Here is a 23,103-nt window from a genome sequence, read left to right as displayed (position 1 = left end):
AGTGGGAGAAAAACGGGTGTGAGTTACATACATACAAACATACAAGTGAAGCTAATAAAAGCGTGTTAATAAAAATGTTGTCGAATTGATAAATTGATTTTTTTGGTAATGGAGTAACTATGCTTAAGTTATTAGTGTTTAAATAAAATATATCTACCTCGTAGGTAGATATACAGCGTTATAAAAGTAATTAACGTTCTTTTAACAGTACTTTAGTATGTAGGTGATAAAAATTAGGTAGTTTGTTTTTATTGAAAACCAATTAAAATGATATTAGGCACATCGCATCCTTACATAGTGTTGATAAATAATTTCGATCACTGTTGTCGTTATTCCGCCTACATATAAACTATTGTCTACGCTTCAAGGTTCTACTAGAATCTATTTTCACCAGCTCTGGAGACGCGCCAGAAGTAACTGCAATCTCTATAGTTTTAATGCTTACAACATATTAGTAATTAATTCTTGAACCCTTTGATGAAAATCAAACGTCTGATGTCCGAGATGTTTGGCTTCCGTATTCAACTTCAGTAGTTTCAGATGATTCATGGGATAGAAATTTTTTCAGCGTGGGCGTTTCATGAATTCAAAATTACCGTACAATATTTAAAATTCAGTAAAGATTACGCACCTTTCTAACTCGTGTTTTTGTAAATTGATTTTGGATATAATTTATTTGTTAATTTGTGCTTAGAAGTATATTATGTAGGCTGTAATATATTAATATAATATCTATAATATAAATAAATAAACCTAATTTGGCGATAAGTAGCAATTATAATATACCATACAACAAGGGCTCCAATACGCCTCCCTGCAGCACACCCGGTTAGAAGCTTATAACTAATTGAAATAAATCAACTTACCCAACTTACAGGGAATAACTTGTAACTGAGGTTCGTAAGGAATTCCTTCTTTTGAGGGTCAAACATATCTGAGGGTTTGAAACCACGCTTCGTGATGAGGGTGCTGTTCACACTGGAGGAGCTTTTGACGTCGTCGAAGGCATCCTTGTGGACCACTCGATCATTTATCTTGTGGATACTCGACATTTTATTGGAGGAAAACTGACTCTCGCTTATCGTCATCATTTTTACTGTTCGAAGTTCACAACAGTATGTACCGAATACAACACTTTAGTGTAAGGTATTCCAATATTCGAAAAACACTTTACTGAATTCGCCTGTTGTCACTACAATGTTACCGTGTAATCTGACGTCAATATGAGACACATAGAAGACATGACTAATTATTTCTGTGTAGTTGTGCCAAAAAATTGATTGTTTTATTAATTTACACCGTATACTTATTACAATAGAGTTTAAATTGATAAATACCAATGGAAGAATGCTTAAGAAAAATCGGGGCTTAAAAATTCAGATCACTTACACTACTTAAAATTTCAGAGCATAAACTATGCAAAGGAATTTATTCACTTGGGCTAAAGCAATAAGGTGCAGTATGTTTTACAATATTTTTTACAGAAATAGCTCTAAAACCGTTGCCAGGCAAATTACTTCACGTGTTCTGTTTACGAAGGCAAAATTCGCTGTAACGGCGGTTTTATGTACGTATCTACAATATTATTTCGAATCAAACCGTTATACGAGTAGTCGACTTCGTTTGTTTTTTAATTTTAACAAAGTCATAATATTCGTACTGTGTGTATGAATCAGCAACATATCGATATTAATTAAATTCGTGTAAATTAATTGATACATGGAAAAAAATATTCAAAGAATCATCAATCCGAATAGTTATTATGTTAGTATATCTATGTGTCGAAAGAGTACTAGAAGTAGGTATTATTATTCTAAAAATCTTATGTGATAAAGCTATACATAGTTTTTTTAACGCAATACTTTGTTTTCTCATAAATCCATCGACAAAAAGCTACATGCGTTCGTTATAACTTTTACGAAAATGAATTTCAAATTATAAAATTATGCTTTTTATTCATTTAACGTTGTATCATTGTACCCGTTTTTAGGTTAAAAAAATAATGCGGGTGTGATAATATGTAGAAAGTAAAAAGTCTATTTTATAGAAAACAGATTTAAGCAAAAATAGTTGATTATATATTTATTTTTACGTTTAAATCAAAAATGGTTTTCATAACTACACAGAAATAAAAAAAATTGTCTCTGGTAATTCCAAATATCCCACACGTTACGTCAGATTACAATTACATGTGTCAAAAACAAAATTCGAAAAAAAATTACGCCCACACACTCAAGAAACACAACACAAGACAAACAAACAACACTGTATTGCCACCGATGTGTGCACCACGCAAGAAGTTTTCTGACTAACTAAAATAAGTCTTAACACATTGCATAATGCGCAGAAAAGCTTCGTATGGTGTAGTGTGGATATCGTTTATTGGTTTTTCCAGACTATTCCAAATTGAATTTGTAAGAGATATATATACGGTAATACTCATATACTTAATAGATTTCTAGTGCTAGTTATTGTACTCGACTAGGCCGATAAAAAAGAGTCTACATGAGTTTAAAATGTTCTCACTATTTTCGTTTGTGTTAATCGCGCTTCTATTAACCCATACATTGATATACGAAAAAGTGTAAAAGCCTTTATATTTCAATGGCCCCATGTCATATAAACAGCAATAACAAACCAAGGAGAATAGCAAAAGTGAGTAAAGAACCTTTTAATATTCCTAGCTTCTTCTCCTTCGAGAATATGTAACTTTTAAAGTAGGCGCTATAATCCTAGCTGCAAGACTATGTCGGACACCCTAACACGGTTTGGTTGCCAGAGTCTAATTTGGTCTCGCGGCACCGCCCGCCTGTTTCGATGTTTCGCCATCGCTAACCGAACGTCTATTCATATTTACAGATTTGCTGAAATAAAACTAACATCGTTCATTATGAGATATCCATAATAATGTTGGTTAAACTACGTGGTTCACTATGAAAGTACAATATGGCTTAGTTAAATCGAAGATTTCTTAGAAGTAGTATACAATATATATCCTACATACTATACACATATTACAGCGCAATTTTCTTAAATTCATTTACTGTTCATATTATTTAAAATTGAAGATAGTTCCTCTATAGTCTAATCAAATTCGGTATTATTGTCAAAGGATGTTTCACCGCAGATTACTATCTGTGATCGCGGTAAAGGGTATATGCTAAAGGCTATATGCTATGCTTTAGCCTTGCAAACACCAAAAATCATATCATTAAAACACTTCGTTATTGTGACTATTAGAAGAAAGAAACAAACACTCTTTCGCATTTATAATATTATTAGTAGGTATGGATGTTTCTTACAAATTTAAAATTGAATTATTTAAATTTTTATATTAGTTATATAAAAATTTAAATGTATAGTTAGTACTATTGCAAGCACACAATTATAATTAAGATTATATGTATCAGACATAAGATCATCGAAGCAAAACTTCAGTATTGTAACATTTGAAATCATCGCAATCGATTGATATAATATTAACGAATCAATTTCTCAATGCCAAAAATGTATTGAAACAATTATTTGAATGTTGTTAGCCAACTATCGTTTACACTGTGTAAACAAACCAATCCCCGAACATCGTATAATAATAAACGTGCTTGCTCTAATGTTCTAATGTTTTGCGAAATTGCTGAACTAGATTCCTGTTTAAATTGTCTAATGAACACAGTTAACGAGTCAAATAAAATTCAGGGTCAATGAGCATACTTCTATCTTGCGAAATATAGAATTTACTCGAATTGTCAAGGAATCAAAAATGGACGATACTTTTATTTGCAACGTTCATAGATTTTGATGGCATTCTCTATCAAAGATAATTAATATCTCTATACTTTTCCCGCCTTTTTCGATCTGTTATGTCTATTGCAAAAATTTACAAGCAAATGCATATAGTATCACAAATATCTTCATCATCAATCTATTTTGCTCCCACTGCAGGAAGACAGTTCTGTAAGTTTACATATTACACGGTTCTAAAACCTATTATCTTTCTAATACTGAGTATTATGCCAATATATTGCCATGCGTCAAGAAGTTTTGTACAAATTGTATCCAACACAGCTCCTGCACAGCATGCATATTTGGAGACGTGACAGATACTGTGTAGTGGGTACAAAATGACACACTCGCCTGGTTACAATTGACGAATGAATCATACATGCATATGTACCACTTTCCTTTACTTTACATACATGTCAACATGTTTGGCCTTGGCAACCCTAATTCGCTTTAAAAGAAGACTGTTGTACCTATTGTAGTCATGTCATGTACAAGAGAGAAATTTTCTAATCCAGTCCGCTAAAACATTAATAGCCTTCGTTCTTGTTACAGCTCTCATATAGTGCTAAGGTACAAATAGCTTTTGTGAACTTTATAATAAGATATGTATAAACAAAATATAAACCTACTTTATTCGGTTGGGTGTAGCCATTTACAAAGAGAAGAACCAGATATATTTCTAGTCGAAAACTTGACATTATAAATAACTAGCTGCGCCCTGCGGTTTCATCCGCGTAAGTCCGTATCCCGTAAGAATATCGGGATAAAAAGTTGCCTATATGTGATTCCAGTTGTCCAGCTATTTACGTACCAAATTTCATTGCAATCGGTTCAGTAGTTTTTACGTGAAAGAGCGACAAACATACACATCCTTCCAAATTTTCGCATTTATAATATTAGTAGGATAGGATAAGTTAAGAGCGTATTTTGTTATTAATTTTATTTTTCTTTACATTTAGTAAGAATCACTACTTTTTACAATTAACTGTTTAGAAACTAACAAATATTATCAAGAGTCAAAGCGAATAACGCGTGTAGATAGTATCTAGAAACAATAAGATTCGGGGTGTGAATTTGTTGAGTTTGAAATAAAACATACAGTAAAATAAACAAATTTTAATTTATTGATAATAATAACTAAAAAAAATATTTTACACAATACATTATAATTAGTATTACACCACTAAGAATAATTATTTTTAAACATATCAAAGATGTGGACTAGCAAATAAAAGTTAACTTATACAAATTCTTTTATTTTTAGTGTATTTCGAAGGAAACTGTTTTACAATTCAATCATAGTATCAAGTTCCTAATCATTACGACGGGGATATACACCATTGAAACCTTATTTCTAATGAACACCGAAAAATGTTCAATGAACACTTGTGTGTTGTTTGTTACACCACGTTATGCACCGACTACTGCGCCGTCGTATGAGCGCTGTCAAAGCGATTTGTTCACTGAAAACTTTCCAACTGTCAGCGTATAATTTCATGATGATTAACTTTTATTCCCTCGAATTTATGTAAGGATTATAATAAGTTATACAGTTACAGGTTAATATATGGCAGTCCATGTAAAAGTGAGAAAAATTGGTCTGAATAGAAAATATAAACCAAATAGGAGCCATCATCAAACTATTCATTTAAATATCATATCATATTAATTATAATATATTATACATAATAATGCAAAACCGTATGTTATAGTACATCGATCTGAAAAGAAGCCGTTACAGTAGAAAACAACTTTTATTTTTAAAAAAGTCTTATATCCTAGGCGTACATCTAGCAGACCATAGCTTATTCCATTTGCCAATTTTTTATCTGTCCAACGCACGAGACAATATCGCCGCGGTACTGCGATTTCCCGCCAATAATCTCGACAGTTGTTATTTAATTGGACAGATAATACAACACTCACAATGCGAAACACTCTTACAAAGATAAATAGATGCGTGTGTTAAGATATATTTGATCAATGACGAGGGGGTGAACCCAAAAACTGAATTGTGCGTGGAATTTTAAAATATCAGAAAGTATGTTGATATGCCCGTATATTACAAAATCTGCGACTGTAAAACATTAAAAAAAAACTAATTTGTGTGTTCAGTTCACATCGTTACGCGTCGTTTGTGCGAATGATTTATTGAGCATGAATTTAAAACTATATGTAAAAAACGGGTTTTGTGCAGAAATCGGTAGCAAGTAAACACAGAGTTCAAAGTCATTGAGGAATAAATTTTCATCTTATCGCGTCTGCCTTATATATAAACACCTACATATTATATTGTAACCTATCTAAGACAAAGGCTTAAGTTAAAAAAAAAAAAAACAATAGCGCGACAACCATCCATCGACGAAACAAAAGAAGCCGTCATAATAAAACCTTTGTGCTTAATTAAAAAAATCAATACTGCCACAAAAAGGTTACATTACTCACCGAAACTGTGAAAACCACAACAAAACATGAGTGATCTGTTCCATATTAAATAGCAACACAGAATGTTCAAGTTACAAATGCCTTAATATTTTAAACCCTTATTTCCTAAAAATAGCTTAATCTAGGAAAATGAACGCAGGACGACCGATGTTGAGTGTCCTGTTGTGTGAACAAAAATGTTGACGATTGTACATAGATCTTGTGTGTCGATTCGATAATGTTGTGTGATAATAAGTACTTCGGTGAAATGTACCAGAGACACGGTATAAAACATTCAAATACTGCATTTTATCGAATTTTATACGTTTTTCTTTTTTGAACAAAATTTTACAAATAAGAATGTAATTCATCGGCTTGTCCGCAAATACGTTTACCAATTGTGTACCCTATTGGATCTATTGGTACATCTTAAACATCGCACATTAAAATGTAAAGCGTACATATCATATTTTCATTCAATGATTCATGTTTTACGAGACTTAAACATTAAATCAATAAAAAGCTTATAATTGTGATATTTTAAAGCCGACTCGGTCGTGTCATAAATAATATACAAATATATATTTTGGTAACAGAACATAAAATGTGTCAATTATCATGTTGCAATAAATTAAAATTGTTTATAACAAGAAAAAAAAAGAATAAGTTAAATGTACTATCGTCAATAGAGATCTTGTATGACAATCTCAACTTTACGCTATTTTAGATACAGCTGTTTGTTCGTGCAAATGAAAAAGGACGGAAATTCTGCTTTATTACAATAAAACACAACGAGTCTTGGTTCACGAGTCGTCCGTATGTCCGTATCTTGAATGTCTGTCCGTGCTTTCAACGTTAGCTTTCTCATTTGTGCGAACAAACGCAATCTATAACATGCATCGTATAGGATACCACGTGACCACTTACCTAGGAAATACAATTACACGACAAACCATAAATTAGCATCAAGATTTTAAATTACCATTACATCAGTTATAGCGACGAAAACAAAAAAAAAATCTCATTCAATAAATTACACATTGTTACATTAATAATTAATATTTGGTTCTTTAGGATTTTCTCAATTATAAGTAACTTTTAGACATACTGTAGTGCGTTGAAATTTATCTGAAAAGGGAATTATTTATAGATTAAAATTTTTATCATAGAGAGTGTTTAAAAACAACTATTAATTTTTTAGAACAAATTTTGAGGATTGTAATGTTCTAAATAGAAGTGAATTACAACTAAGCAAAGTGATAAATACTTCAATTGCATTTTAACTATGGAAATTCAACCCACGAACTAAAATTTAAATTGACAATATAAATTTATAAATAGATTAACAAAACTCACCGAGTCACAGAAAAATAAAACAGCAGCGTTCGCCGTCTTCAGACAGGTTCCAACAGGCTACGCTAACAATAATAATATTACATTACATACAAATATATCGTAAACAGTGCAGACATACTCATTACTACCCACCAGTAGTTAAATGCTTTCATTTTGTTAAGAGATTATCATCTATGTATACAAAATAAATAAAGCGAAAGTGCGTAATTAATAATTCCCTGTCTTTTAATTACACGAAATTTGGTAACAGGGCGTTTTTACAGAACATATAGGGAAAGTCACGCACCCCCCAATGGTGGTGTGAATCGAGAGTTCTGGAACATGTCGGCGTTTCGAATCGACCGCCATCTTGAAGACGCATGGCGCCATTTTACGTTCGTCGATCGGTTACATTCATATTTCACAGATATATAGGTGATATTGTGATGGGAATACAATGCGATCGCTTCTATCGTCATCGCGTATTTATCAAAATATTACGTTGTAATGTTTCACTTGAAACATCGTAACACTCCATCTATTCGATTATTCGTCTCAATTTGTCCAGCGTGTAAATACCGCGAACAAAGCGATACAATCGATCGCATTTTGCGCCCAAATCAATAGAATCGTCATCGCTGTATCGGGGTGCGTCTGTTGTGTAACAAAGTGGGGGTTGGGGGATATTTGGGGGGAGGGGGATGTGTTCGGTTGCGAAATGGGTGATGTTTTAGTTCCAGATGCGCAGGAATGAGTCCCAGGATCCGGTGGCGACGGCCATGCCGTTCTCGGTGACGCCCAGACAGGACACGCGGTTGTCGTGGCCGGCGAGGATACCTGAGAAAATTGAACCTTTAATATTTATTTCATATGGTAAGGGCTTAGCTTATACAGCTAAAAATAGACATAAATGACTCATTTCGTCATTTTAGACGACTGTTATTTTAGTAATAGAGATAGTTGTACTACTTATATGTTTAGGATTATAATTTTATTTAAACTGTACCAAACATGTCAGTTGTCAGCAACTATGAGGTAGCTTCACTACATACAAAATATTATTTATTTGATATTATTAAATTATTGATAGCTAATCAACCTTCTGTATTTAAGATTTTACTGGCTAAACCAACATAATACCCATATGAAAATTTTTTTAATTCCTATATTTATATTAACTACGAACAAAAAACTATTTTCACTCCATTTTATCTTCAATAAGATTGTGTTATTTCATAGACAGATAATATTTGTATCCAACTAAAAAAGGATTAAAAGATAATATAATAGGAATATAACTTTGCAGCCATTTTATTACACGTGGGAAAGTTTTGGACGGATATTGATGACATTTGGCCGTTTCTAACTTATGTATCAGAATAACACATAAGCTATCAGAGCGCTCTTGCGTCGTCTCCCAATTCCATCGCTATCAGCCATGCAATAGAGCACAAAACGGCGTCACCGACCGGCGCGCTCGCTCTTCATCGAGTCCCACACGTTGCAGTTGAAGTCGTCGTAGCCGGCGAGCAGCAGCCGGCCCGACTTGGAGAATGCGACGGACGTGATGCCGCATATGATGTTGTCGTGCGAGTACATCGCGAGCTCCTGGTCCGCGCGGATGTCGAACATGCGGCACGTCGCGTCGTCCGAGCCGGTGGCGAACGCGAAGCCGGACGGGAAGAACTGGAATGGGGCGCGTCGTGTGTATTATTCGAAAGCAAGAAAATACATTTATTTAGACAGAGGAAAAAATTATATAAAAAAAGGAGCCAAACTAACTTAGTATAAAAAGGCTAGCCGTTCAGTGTGTGAGAGTCTAAGCACATTTGCAAGTTTATTTAGGTGCCGCACAAGAAAACTGGAGCGAGTGTTGTTGTTTAGTGATAATTTCTTTTTTATAGCAAGGACCAGCTCCTTTAGAGCCTCCTGATGTTAAGCGATCGCCTCGATCATAAACATTAGAAAATGATTGTGTTACCAGTGCTTTGTCAACCTTTTTGTATATGACATACATACTTTGCAATAAGCTTAACTTAACATCGGTATGCATCAGTCAAGTGACATGTATAATTTTGTTTATGTATCTATCAATCTGTCCGCCCACGCGCGGTGTACTCACGGTGACCGCGTTGATGTCGCTCTCGTGTCCCGGGAAGGTCTGCTTGCACTGGCAGTCGCGGATGTCCCACAGCTTGGCGGACGCGTCGCACGCGCCCGACACGAACGTGCGCTGGTCGGGCGCCAGCGACAGCGACATCACGTCGCCCGTGTGCCCCGTGAACTGCCCGCACTGCTGGCCTGTCTCGATGTCCCACAGGGCGCTGGACACGCACACACACACACCACAATCTTTAGATATATCACTAGTTGTGTAGTACCTTACGTTATATAGCCTAAAGCCTTCTTAACACTGATGGAATTTTTCAAATCTGCCCAGTAGTTCCTGAGATTAGTATGTTTAAGCAAAGAAACTCTTCAGCTTGATAATATAAGTATAAATTTACATTTCAAGCTGCGCTCGCGATAGACTAAACTACTCGACTGATTTTAATCATAGCAAAAATGCAGTTTGTTCCTAATTAAAAGATGAAATAGTTAATATTATTTATATTACGATAAACAAACATAATCCACATAACATATCACACAAACACACTAACAAATGAATGTACAATTGTTCGGTACAACAAACTGTTAAACCTTATGGTGACATTGTCTTACTGACCAAGTCATGTCCCCAGAGCTGGTGAGTATCTGGTTGTCGTCGAGGAACCGGCAGCAGGACAGGTAACCCGAGTGGCCGGGCAGCTCGCGGGACACGCGCACGTTGCCCTCGCGCGTCTTCAGGCTGAAAGTTAAATGGATATATATACAATTAAAAACAAAAGTAGTAGTAAGAAAAAAACAACAATAAAAAACACATAGAACACAACACTTCCTCTTATAAAGAGTATAAATAGGGAAATTAATAATCCTGGCGATCGAAAAAGTTTGAATTCAATCTGCTTGTTTAATGTAAGTCAAAAACAAGTCTAAAGGAGTCGGAGTCAATACAATCATATTGGTGAAGCTAATAAACGCATGTTAAGCTCCAGATAGTGTTAAGTTTTTATATTCTTACATAAGACTGAATAATATTCTCTATGAACATTGTGACTCTAAACTTCAGCATAACGTCTTGATGTACTTTTTTACTTACCTTTTAACTAAACATAACTAAAATCATGACTCATACACACTTTGAACCGTCATTAACCACCACAAACTCACCTATAGATCGAGCAGATGTTATCCAACCCGCCGCACGCGACGTACGAGCCGGACGGTGCGTACGCGCACGTCATCACCCACGACGAGCGCAGCGGTATCGCGTGCACCTTGTTCGTGGTGTGGCTGTCCCACACGATCAGCTTGCCGTCCTGGCTGGCCGACACTAGGTTCCTGTGGGCGAATATACATTTTAGTACTGTGACAATAATGAATGAATGAATGACAATATGTTTTATGTAAAATAAAAACTAAAGGCAACTAAACAACTAAACTCTCAGATATTTTAAATTATCAAAATAAGATATTTTCTATTTATATGACCTACCATAAATACTAGATCTAATCAATTGAAACCAAACCAATGTGCCAATGGACTTTTTTATCGTGACCGTTATCATGTTTTAAAATTGCACTAACAAGCACAGAGGCATCGATAATAATTGGTTGAAATAGGTATATTAATTAAAATACACAACGAGAATTAGTAACGCAAGCAGATAAACTTCGAGAAACAAAAGCAGCTGATACGGGCGTAGCATTCAACGAAAACAATAATAATATAATACGCAATCAAATATTACAGCGTCATGTTCACAGAAACGGTGCCGTAAGTCATGAATTATTTTAAGATTTTAGCGAAATAGATTTTATGCCACGCCATAACATAAAACGGGAAACCAGGGAAACGTTCAGATATTTCATCATTTCGTTTGTACGGAGACTATGTATAATGTTTGTCGGGGTAGATTTGAAAATAAGGTAACATGAGAATGCACTAAGAAAATAGATCTCATCCACCGAAGCAGATGGATGCATTAAGATACTATCTTTAATGGAAAAAGTTTTGGTGATTACTACCGCCACAAGCTTTCTTACCCTCATCAAAACTGCAACAATATAATAGCAGTTATAAAATCTACACTACATACAATTAATAAAATATTATAGATACAAATGCAATGAAAACATCAACTAAGAACTGCTCTACAATTCGATCATATAATTAGATTGGTCCTTGAACAAAAAACAGTACACTCGGAAGGAATAAACACACGTTCTCTTTAACAAATTTCACAACGAAAACGTATTTCCCCAAGGAATGTGTCCTCCGGCACAAAACGATTTGATAACATTAGCATAATGGATTAACGTTATTACATCCCTGTCGTAACAAACAGCCAAATATATTTCAAGTAGTATTGCCGCCTAATTAAATTGTGTCTAATTTCTGCACAAAACAACTCTTTATTATTTAGATAATGATTCGCGGTTAAGAACCTTGTTAAGGCATAGTAGGGCTCTTAAAAAATGTTATTAGGGCGAAAGGGATTCTAAACTTTTAAGCCAATATTTATCTTGAATAACTTTAGAGTCGATATGTAATTGGACAAGCGTCCCGTATGTCCAGATAGGTCAAGTATGAGTAAACACGAAATTATTAAGGATTTTTATAACGATTATTTTCTTACTTTGCTCCTGACTGTTTTCATCCTCCGGATTAAAATCTGTTCCTTATAAATGGTGCAACTAAGCCCACTTTCATTAAATAACTAACCGCACTTTACATGTATGTATTTATTGTTCATGGTGGTTAAATTAAGTGTCGCGTGACCTTTTGTAGTATCGAGCTGATGCATTTCAGTGTGTAGTAACAATTTGAGTGTACATATAACAATTATATGCCTTTTTTCTCCCATTAATCCGAGATTTTTACTTTTTAATCACCGCGTAAACAACCAATGTCCTTTTCTTTATAACCACTACACCATTTCACGAAGAGAGTATCAAAAAAACTATCCATGCATAGTAAAATTGAACAGTAAAATTCTGAATGAGCTGATGGAGAGAGACCAGCACATTTCATCAACAATTGCAACGTATCTGAAAATACAATACGAATTTCCAATCAGGCCATCAATTCACCAAACATAAAAGACATAAAAAACTCTTCTTAGAACGGACAACAAAGAAAAATCAATCACAGCAGTAGCAGGTGTGATATCGTGATTCAAAATGCAACGTTTATAAACTTCAAAGTGACCGCGAAAATTAATATAAAACGTTTCAAACAATACAACATTTGCGATTTTAGCACTAGATATTCCATGAAACAAAAACTCCATGACCTAAAAATAGGTTTCAGTGAATTAGAGATGGGCGAGCGTAGCAATGAATGTTGTAAATCTATCGGCGACTTCAATTTCCTGTTGTTATTCAACTTAAAAAGCTTGCAGATAATATTCTAATAGGGTTCGTTCTAGGCTCGATAGAATGCGACTTACACGCTTGGCGTATTGATTTTTATAGGTCCGTCATGAGTGGCGTCTATGTTTCACATTAGTTTGCAATATAAACGACTTTGATAAGTAATATAACGAGGTTATTGGAAAAAACCTGAATGATACATAAATTATGTCTTTTTTAGTATCACTCGCATGTGCTTTTCCACGTATTGATTCACCGTTTTTACGATATAATGCAACGATTATTCGGTAGGAGACTGTAAAGTGCAAACTGATTATGTAAATATAGTTATTCCTTGCACTCTATGGAATACAAGTATTTTTTAGGTTTCCGTAACAAAAGGGTCTCTATTACTGCTAAATTAATGCTTTGCTGTTCGTCTGTCAGTCTTTCAACGGGCTGTATCTCAGGAACCATGTATACATAACATAGACTAATGATTTATTTAGATATGATGTATTTCAGTTGCCGCTATAGTAACTATAATATAAAACATCAAGGTTAGGCAACGTTTGTCCACAAAATGGATGGGTGACAATTGTTTAAAGTTTTGTCATTGAAACCACGCAAAAGTCAAATTTTGGTTGGCTTAAACACCGACGGACGTCATGTGCATTCTAGTCTAAGCTGAAAGTACAGTTGCAAAATAACCTGCTCCGTCCTAGAATTTTCAGATACTTTTCATTCAAAATTCTCAAAAATTTAAACTGCCGTAACACGGCTGTCATCCTCTAATAAGTAGTTCCATTGTTTATCATTTCGCACTAATGGTGAATAATAATTATTATTCTGAGAAATTTACGCAACTAGAATATAACCTTCCGGTTATTTATTTGATGCATTAAATACATAATTTTGTGTTCTTACGAGCATCTAATAAATTTTATATGACGTATGTGATATAAGCTTGTACGTGTAATACAGAATAAATGTAACAAGTACTTAGTACATAATATCCAACTTTATGCACAGCGAGACTTCATTGTAAACAACATAACGACCCTGAAGTGTTTTATTGTTATTAACTATTTTGGAAAATTGTGCAAAGAGAGAACCAATTGAAAACATTCTGAAAATACAATTTATTAGACGGTTTGATCACTTAGCAGAGATCTCTTCCTGGCAACCAGTGTTCCAGGCAGACAGCTTAATCAGATGTGGATGTGTGAAAGACGAGATTTATATGTTTTCATACATAAATTTACTACGCCTCACCTCGAATCACTGCCCCAGTGCATAGCATAGATCTTGGCGAGGTGACCGCGCAGCGTCCTGCGCGTGCGCATCTGGATCCGCCCGATCGGCTCCAGGTTCGCCGTCGCCTGCGCGAGCGACGTGTCGCACGCCGCTTTGCGAGCATCCTGTACAAACATACGCACTCCAAATTAATTTAATCCTTTCGTATCACCACACCCGAGATATTCTTAAATAATAAAAATAAATTTCACCTTAATAATAATACAATTATGTTGAGAGGCCCTGGCCCTCTTGCTAGGTCAAATTTTATACGTATAGGAACCTAATTTTCTGAGGAGGCAGGGTTGGTTAGATATTATGGGGTGGTAAAATCTTTTCTTTCTCTTATATTAACCCAGAGGATTTGAATAGGTTTCCTTATAGTGAACTATCGTAATTTCTTGTTACGACTACGTAAATGATTTAATTAACAGTCAGTTTTTATAAGGAAAATATTATTGTATGATATATATATATATACTTATTATATTTAATCTTCTTTGCTGGTTGTCTCTTAAAAAAGACGTAAACACAGACAAATAACCTCATTAATATATTGTTCTCTAAAAACACTCGTAACAATGTGTGTTGGACTCACTGTTTCGTTTTGAATGACATGTGGTTAGTATAAACATGGAAATATTTAGGTAATTTCTTCTCAAACCAAAGTCATAATATAGGTATATAAATTACGTGTCACATTTTTGTCCGGGATGGACACTTAAACTTAATTCAAAGACGGCTCTTAAATAAGGCTAGTAAAATAGATATTAGACTTGGTTTAATTATACATTAATCACTTACTCGTATGGCATTTTTAAGGGTTTCCGCCTCTTGGCGCAGACTGTCCAATTCATTCATTTTGCCGCGCAGCTCAGAATCCTGTCTCCACTACCCGGTTACTCTTGCGCGCCTCCCGCTACGCACACTGCACCAGCCTGTTCGACAATTAAACACTTTAATAAAAGGCTCACATGTTAAGTTTGTATGACATATTTTTTGTACAATTTGGAAACTCAAGAAGATTGGCCTACGCATATTACCATTTTAAAGAGATTCACTTTTGTTTCATATTTTCACGTTACTTAAAAGGTCCTCTTGAATGTCTAAAACCTTTACTTTTATGGATGTCACATATATGAGTATGTATATAGATGAACGCATGAACTGAAAACCCACATTTTCCTTACAACTATTGTTTTAATATATAATTTGCTTTAAATAAACACTAAGAATAACTTCGCATACGTTTTGCTAGTTTTTTGCCTATTCTGTGGAACTAAAAGCATGCTTAATGTCAATCTTAGTAAGATATATAGGTGCTTGGCATTACGGATTATACGCAATCACGTTAATACGAAGCACTGTTCAAATAAACAATAACTGTACCAATTCCAGTGACCCAGACTGCATCGCTTGAAAAGCACACTACATCACGACGCAAATAGCGAATAATTTAAGCGAACTATCAACGGATTACTGAATATCCATTCGACGCTAAATGCCAGCGGATTTTCGCTGCACAATTTACCACTGCGAAAGTTTCTATGGACGTGAAGTAAAACTAGTTATTCATCATTCGTAGCCGATATCGACGCCATATACGGCACAATGTGGCATTGATGCATAAACCGTCATCACGCTATAAGTAGGTACCTCCACCTGCCGAGTACAAGAACCTTTCCTTCCTATGAAACGCCGCGCCTTCGAATTATCAAATTAAATATCTGCTAACAAATGTACTGCTCGACTAGTGTTTTTTTTCGTTAGTTCAAACGTTACACGTGTAAATACTTGGCGAGCGTGAGGTTGAAATGAATTTATCTTTTAACTTCCTCTATCTGTTTAAGCATATAAAAGTATTGTTATATGTATAAGTATTTAATTTGTGTAACGCAAGCATAGCATTGATGGACACAGGAGATAAAGATATTTTTAAATAAGTCTACATAATTAAATCTAAGAAAAAAAGTCAAAAGTCCAAAAGTTATCACAAGACGTAAAATGAATAACACATTTGAAATCGATTTACAGTTCTCTTGAAACAAAGATGACCGGTTAGAAAAGATAATTTGAGAAAATATAAATACACTACAGATATTTTTCGGGACGAGTATAATTTAATTTATATAATCAATATTCAATGCAGAGACCATGTGTATATTGTGTTCAAGTTGAAACACAACAGTTCGTTGAAGTGTATAAAAAGCACGCGAATAGCTCCAATTTAAATATTATAAAAATATATCATCGAAAGAAAATCACATGCACACTTTGCGTGTTCTCAAATTGGAATAATACTATGCCCTATCTGCATTAAACATCTAATTCACATCAATTGACTGCAGTTAGACAATTTTTAAATTAAATATTGAAGTCAATAGTCTACTTATAACGTTCGTGATTTATTAGTATGGAAAACAACAATACACTGTATAACGAAGATTTAAATCCATCCTTGTTTACATTCGCAATCAACCGTCTTCAACCGTCATTACGTACGCACCTACGTATGACGCTTTATCTCCAACTGGGTAATTGTATACACCAGCTCTTCCTTATAAATCAATACAAAATAACAATTTGGTTGGCAAATGACCCGACACTTATATTTCTTTAATAATTACTACACCATATTTCCTATTTATACAATGGAAATTGTCCTGATGAATGATCCAGGCAATGATATTTAACTTGACCTTTCATTGTTACTTCCAGAGAAAGTGATTCGAGGTATTTAATTTGTAGTTAAGAATAACTTATTATCAAATAATGACGTTCATTATTTTAAATGAAACTCGGCGAATGAGGATGTAATTAAAAAGCAATGTACGACAGAGCATTCGGAGCGGAAAATGAAGATCCTTTCTGTGAAAAAGTGCATATCCCATATGATTTACTCCCTTTGTACATCTGTATAATTAACGGATACATTATTAAAAATAAAATTTACTACGATTTATTGTTAACAAGGTTTGCACAAGTTTTATTCAATTTAATATAATCCATACATACCAATCCTCTAATGACATGCTTACATCTATATTAAATCGCAATGTGCAAACCATATCGTTGATTCGCTCGAAACCGACTCAATTACTTCGACAAGCAGTCATATCAACTAAATAGGGCTCGTGGCACACAATCCATTTACAGTAGAATTATTGCGTGTCTAGACTTTACGTCAATCTGATGTAAAAGAAACGAATGCTCAGATTATAGGTCGTTACGCATGAGCACTCGTTACGCTCCATCTTAGTCTCGTCTTTGAAATGAGATAGACAGAGGGCACGCATGTGAATATTGTGCCGACTGCCGACTCGTTCGCGCTAACAAGCAAAGCGAAGTAGTAATGCTATATCATGTTGTATAGGGCTGTCCATTTGTAAGTGCTGTTTTTAAAACACTATTTAATTGACATGAGTAATATTGCAAATTTAACGAAATACGTACAACGACTTCTAATCGAATGATGCAAACTGAAAATTAAGCTATTTTCGCTATGAATTATCGACGTTGTTTATGTACACAAACAGTAATAACGATTTTTTTCAATAACTTCCCTCCGATATTATGGTTGGCAGCCCTATGAAGAGCTAACAATCTTCTGGTCGATTTTCAACGTATTTCACACCTTGGTTACGTAAACAAGGCCGATGTATGAAATGCTCAGTTCCAGCTATCTCGAACCCCATTGATAGCAATATTTAGCCGACTTACTTACGCAATTTTAGAAATTTTTCGTTACGAGTGAGCGAATTAAGAGCCGTAACGAATATTTCGCTTTATTGATAGTTTGACAACACATTTAACGTTAATGTGTTATTCTCTATTTGGATGCGAACTAATGTTTTAATAAGAATTGAATTTGAATGCTATACTATGTAATAAAAAAAAATCTGTAACTAAACAATCTTTATATGGGCAGATGCACGGATCGAGATGTTTTGATTATATAAGAACACATTCAAGATAACGACTAATGATCCAAGATTTAATGATGTACACGACGATAATGATACTTGATTGTATACAAAATAGTTCTACTTGTAGCTAGCGACGCATATTAGATGCCAAGATAAAATTGTGGGGTCAAAATGTTGATCGTTTGATAATTATTAATTGTGCTGTACAGTGTAAGCACACAAAACTAAGACAAGTTCAAATAACAATTATTTCTAATAATTATATACTTACAATTTAAACAAATTCTGAAATATTTTCAGCATTGGTTATAACACATATAAAACGCAAATGTTTTCTCTTTATAAAATTAGTTTAGAGACATAAATCTCAATACAGGATAATTATTGAAAGGGATGATTGGGTAGCAACTCCCAATAAATGTATTCTGCATTTGCAAATTGTTTTAAAAATATACATTTTGATAAATTTTTTTGGATTATCATTATTGGCATTTGGAAAATGATAATTATTTGCTTAGTTAGGAAGTTATTGGGTTATAGTTGTTTTCCAGTCACAACACTCTGATTCAGTATATTTTCAGGTTATTTACATTGTTACTATACGTAAAAACTTTAAAAATGTTACATTTGTCTTCCTCCTTGGTGGTCAGAGGTAATCTTTGGAATGGCCAAATATTTCATTTGAATAAATTGGAAGTCCCACATGAAGGTGACAATCTATCTCACACAATATATATAGTCAACAGGATAATTGAAAATAAGGGTTTGAGGTCCCATGTCCTCTTGTGGAGTCAGTAGAGATGTATCTCATATGTTTTGCAAAATATTTGCCGTTACAGACGAGTGAGTTGGTGATCAGTCTGCTCTCCAAACCAGTATTAAAAGTATGTTATGGCGATTCAAAAGTGCTTCTTTAAGAAGTCTAAATGAAATGTCCGAGTATGAGTTTGAATTTTGAGTCTTCGATCCACAAAAACAGGGAATGGAAATCATCTCTAACTAAAGATTTGTTAATTCATACACTTCATATTTCCCGTTAATAAGTACATTTATTATATTTTACAGTTTTGTCAGTATGTTTTAAAAAGGCATTCTTTATGTTTTGCAAATACTGTAAAAACTCGTATTAGGAGTTATTTCCAATCACCTCTATACACAATTACTCTGAGGTAAGTTTGTAATATGTTCATATTAATGTCCTCAAATTATAAGATGAAGGTAGATTAATTGCAAATATATGTTTTACCCTTTTTATGGAAAAAAGAGAGCTTACCCAACAGCATATTTTGTTTTAGTATCAACAGGTATAATGTGTAGACTAATTGGTCTAAGCTACTAGCTCTTGAGTTTAACCTTTGTTCTAGTGCCCATTGATTCTTATCAAGACTTATTAATTATACACCAAAGAATTTTACCTTTAGGTTTGGATGAAAAAATAGCAGTCTCTTGTATAATTAATAGATGTAGTATGATTTATAATTTCCCAACAGCCATTTTACTAGTTTTAACTTTTGGAAACTTATTTGAGCAGCCTCAACCAAACTTATGGGATCTACCTTTATCTAGGAAATAACAATATGTGTTTTAAAGCAAAATTACTATTATGCTATATTTAAGAACAAACATTTAATATGATGTGGCATAAATATTTATACATACATATAATGCTTATAAATTCATATAAAAGCTTTTTTAAAGAATTTATGTATTCCAGGTATTCTATGGTAAATGACCATTACATACCTGAAATGCGGAACACAATTTGTGCAATTAAACAGTTGTATGTTCTTGATCCAATAAATATTTTTAACAAAAAACCAAACCTTCAAATTAAACTACTTAAGCTTACATATTAATCATTTTCTATACAAACAATTTATACATAGAATTGAGAAACAACTCATTCTTTGTGGTTTAACAACTGTAACAAGGAAGATTGTAGGTGCTTCTCAGTACTGTATGTAAGTATGTATGTATTTTATTGATTCATTTAAGCAATAACTTCAGTAGTAACTATTTTCCTATATGTCTATCTGGTTACATATTCCTTGTAGCCAAACTTTGATACAAAAAATCACCATATGCAAAATAGTTTCAAGTAGCAATTGAATACTGAAGTGTCTGAACTAGTGTGCATACATATTATATCAGATATTTATCATGGTCATACAGTATAGTACAGTACAGTTAGGTTAGTTTTGTTGTACAAAATTATTTCTAAACTAACCACTCTTAGAGGAAAGACATTAAGAAATAAAATTCAAATCCATATTCAATATGATAGACAGCTAGTTTGTTGGCAGTAAGTGTAACAATTTACAATGAGATTTATATAAATAAATTTTTGCACAGTTACAAAGCAATCATATAATATAAATAGCCAAAACCACAATTCAAAGCAAACATTTTAAATCTCAAAAAGCAGAATAAAATGATGATATTGCAGAAAATCAGACTAAATGAGTCATATACTTTTACATTTACTTCCAAAACCAACATATTTTTAGATATGTTGTGGGTATTTCAGTTGTATTGTATCACAAATGAACACAGATGAAATGTTACGGTATTTGACAATTTAAAACTGGCAACATTATCTTCACAAGTATATAAAAACAATCAATTTATAACCCAGTTGTTGCATACAATTATATAACTTAAAATAACATCTTAATGAGATGAAAATACCAGGATATTTCAATGTATTAAGATTTTAATTCTTACTTATTATGAAATATATTTGCCTACAAATTATTAGTATACTGCTTATGTTCTTGTCTATAAATAAATAACTATTAAAAATGACAGAAAGGGAAACATAACTTCAAATATTTTAATGATTGTTTTGCTTCTTTTAGAAGCAGCAAATGTTTTAGTTTTAGTAGGAAACAAGACATTAGTTTAAGATATCTAGCAAGTTATCAGTTGCTTTAAATAATGCTATATTTAAGTTTTCCATCATATTTTTTTTAACTCAAATTGTTTTTATAAAACAAACATAATAAGCAGCTTGGGTACATACCCATTTTACGATAGTATTATAATGCACACATAATAGATATATGATAGTTTTATAATGGACATTATAATGCACAATTTTTTGTTTCACAATTCATGTATTTACATAATCTTGTAAATAAATGTCCTAAATTTATATTTTACTTACTTTTAAGTACTATGTATAATCAATATCAGTGGAAAACATCTGTTTAAATACACACACCTATAATTTTTATTTGTGATTATCATTATAATGAATTGTCAAACAAGTTACTTACCATGCCTTAATATATTTCATGATCTTGAATAAGGCTAATATTTATTAATAATTATACATAATATATACATTGTGTGCTTACTACAATTAGGTATATTTAAATAAATCGTGTACTTGAATTGTTTTTTTATTGTATTAAGTATTAAAAGCACATTTTACTGAAATGCAGGAAAGATAATATAATAGGAATAAAAAAAAAAAAATTAAAATAGGGTGTACAAAACAACTACACCTGTTTATATGATTGTTAAGGATTATGCATTTATTATAATGATGAGGAAGCTACTTTCAATCCAAAAGCACACACCAACCAGAAATCGTTAGTCCATTAGAAAACGCCTTTTTATGGATACGTAAAAAATGTCATCTTTTCCTCTGATAAAACTAAGAAATCATGAGGAATCTACATGCGAAATATAATCGGAGTTATTTACGCCTAGTTCGCTTATAAAAAATACATATTGATAAGGCTAACGTCCGAATCGATGCTGCTTTAGCAACAGGGCCGTGCCTTTGACTGATATATATCTATATCGTGTTATATAGCTCATAGTACGCCAGTTTCCTCACAAATTCGCGACATCCTCCTATAATGCGGGCCCTAAAGCAATCTAGTCGAGCTCCCACATGTAGAAATTGATTACTTTACCCTAGATAAAATGTTTCAGACATGGGTGTACATACCACGCATACAGCCGGCGACCATTGTCGATATTGCTTATTCACATACGACACACCCTAACAGCTTAACCTAAGCTGTACTTAATATAAGATGATTACAATATGTAAAGGCGTTATAAGAATTAAAAAACAAGAATTTTACCCCACAGTCAGCAATTCTTTTCTTTAGATCCACCAGTGGTTTTCAGGCGCTTCCTAAAACCACTATTAAGACTGGATTCTATCCTTTTGGCACATTTTGTATTTTTACAACAACACTACACTGAACCAGGAGTTAATCACAAGTTTTTATCACGGACTTTTCCACCATTTAGTGTTTCATACACCCTCGAGCTCAATCCTTTTCACGGCCATTTGCAAATTGCGTCAAAGTTCCTTAAATCCTATTGGTCCGTTCTGCGCTAATGTCGTCGGATTCTATTGCGCCCTCTACAGATGATATAAGAAACTAAACGCAGCTACAAAGTAATTTAAGCCTTGTGTGTTTTGCGTAGAGTTTAAAACAAAGTATAACTTATGCGTTTATGTCCTTTCTATAGATACAAGGTAGGGTGCGGTAAGGCTTTTTTGAGAACCCCATAGCGTGACGTCAAACTGGGCGTGAATTACAAGACGCGGTTGATTTAAATCCCGTATTAGAGCAGCTTCAAAATGATGAATTTAATAAATATAACATATTGTATTTTAAATGGGAGAGATCGTTTTTAAATATAAAATAAAAGGATCATATGTATGCATTCCCCTTTTAGTATTTTTATCATAAAGACAAGAAAGTCACATCTTATCATTTATGAAATAAGTGTAGGTATGTATTTATTAACCTTAACGCTTTCATACACCGGAATATGGTATTATACTTAGTCTGGCCATAAATACTGTTACACTTAATTATAAAAAAATATTACATTTGAATTTCGAATCTGT

The 23,103-nt window shown here is 33.5% G+C and overlaps 2 protein-coding genes across 9 annotated transcripts in view; both read right to left on the bottom strand.

The window, feature by feature from the left end:
• The window catches only part of LOC119837640, a 10,310-nt gene extending 7,957 nt beyond the window's left edge, over positions 1–2,353 (bottom strand). For 2 of the 7 annotated variants that reach the window (XM_038363346.1, XM_038363351.1), the window contains exons 1-2: positions 2,169–2,304; positions 867–1,192 (exon numbers count right to left, since the gene is read on the bottom strand). In XM_038363346.1, the coding sequence (XP_038219274.1) occupies positions 867–1,091 (225 nt within the window). In that variant the 5' untranslated portion in view covers positions 1,092–1,192; positions 2,169–2,304. Of the gene's footprint in view, positions 1–866; positions 1,213–2,168 lie in introns of all 7 variants that reach the window. The other 5 variants (XM_038363352.1, XM_038363350.1, XM_038363347.1 and 2 more) reach the window with 4 other exon arrangements.
• A 2,687-nt stretch (positions 2,354–5,040) lies between these two features.
• On the bottom strand, positions 5,041–22,557 carry LOC119837535 (guanine nucleotide-binding protein G(I)/G(S)/G(T) subunit beta-1). 2 transcript variants are annotated; one of them, XM_038363127.1, is made up of 9 exons: positions 22,322–22,557; positions 15,100–15,233; positions 14,275–14,420; positions 10,816–10,986; positions 10,271–10,393; positions 9,665–9,866; positions 9,012–9,228; positions 7,564–8,379; positions 5,041–7,335 (listed from the first exon to the last, which is right to left on the bottom strand). In XM_038363127.1, the coding sequence occupies exons 2-8, from the start codon at positions 15,154–15,156 to the stop codon at positions 8,273–8,275; spliced, it is 1,023 nt and encodes a 340-aa protein (XP_038219055.1). In that variant the 5' UTR covers positions 15,157–15,233; positions 22,322–22,557; the 3' UTR covers positions 5,041–7,335; positions 7,564–8,272. The 2 variants fall into 2 exon arrangements, with proteins under 2 accessions (XP_038219055.1, XP_038219056.1); XM_038363128.1 differs by lacking the exon at positions 22,322–22,557 and adding an exon at positions 15,685–15,703.
• Between the last annotated feature and the right edge of the window lie 546 nt (positions 22,558–23,103).

This window comes from Zerene cesonia, chromosome 28, assembly GCF_012273895.1.
Source record: "Zerene cesonia ecotype Mississippi chromosome 28, Zerene_cesonia_1.1, whole genome shotgun sequence".
Taxonomy (NCBI): Eukaryota; Metazoa; Arthropoda; class Insecta; order Lepidoptera; family Pieridae; genus Zerene; species Zerene cesonia.
This window is presented reverse-complemented; position numbering and strand designations above follow the sequence as displayed.

What these genes read in the sequence shown, in the direction of transcription:
- LOC119837535 (XM_038363127.1), bottom strand. Translation starts at nt 15,156, where the DNA reads ATGAATGAATTGGACAGTCTGCGCCAAGAGGCGGAAACCCTTAAAAAT. An exon ending in AACATCTGCTCGATCTATAG is followed by an intron (nt 10,394 to 10,815) that starts GTGAGTTTGTGG and finishes TTTAACTTTCAG; the next exon opens with CCTGAAGACGCGCGAGGGCA. An exon ending in AGCTCTGGGGACATGACTTG is followed by an intron (nt 9,867 to 10,270) that starts GTCAGTAAGACA and finishes GTGCGTGTCCAG; the next exon opens with CGCCCTGTGGGACATCGAGA.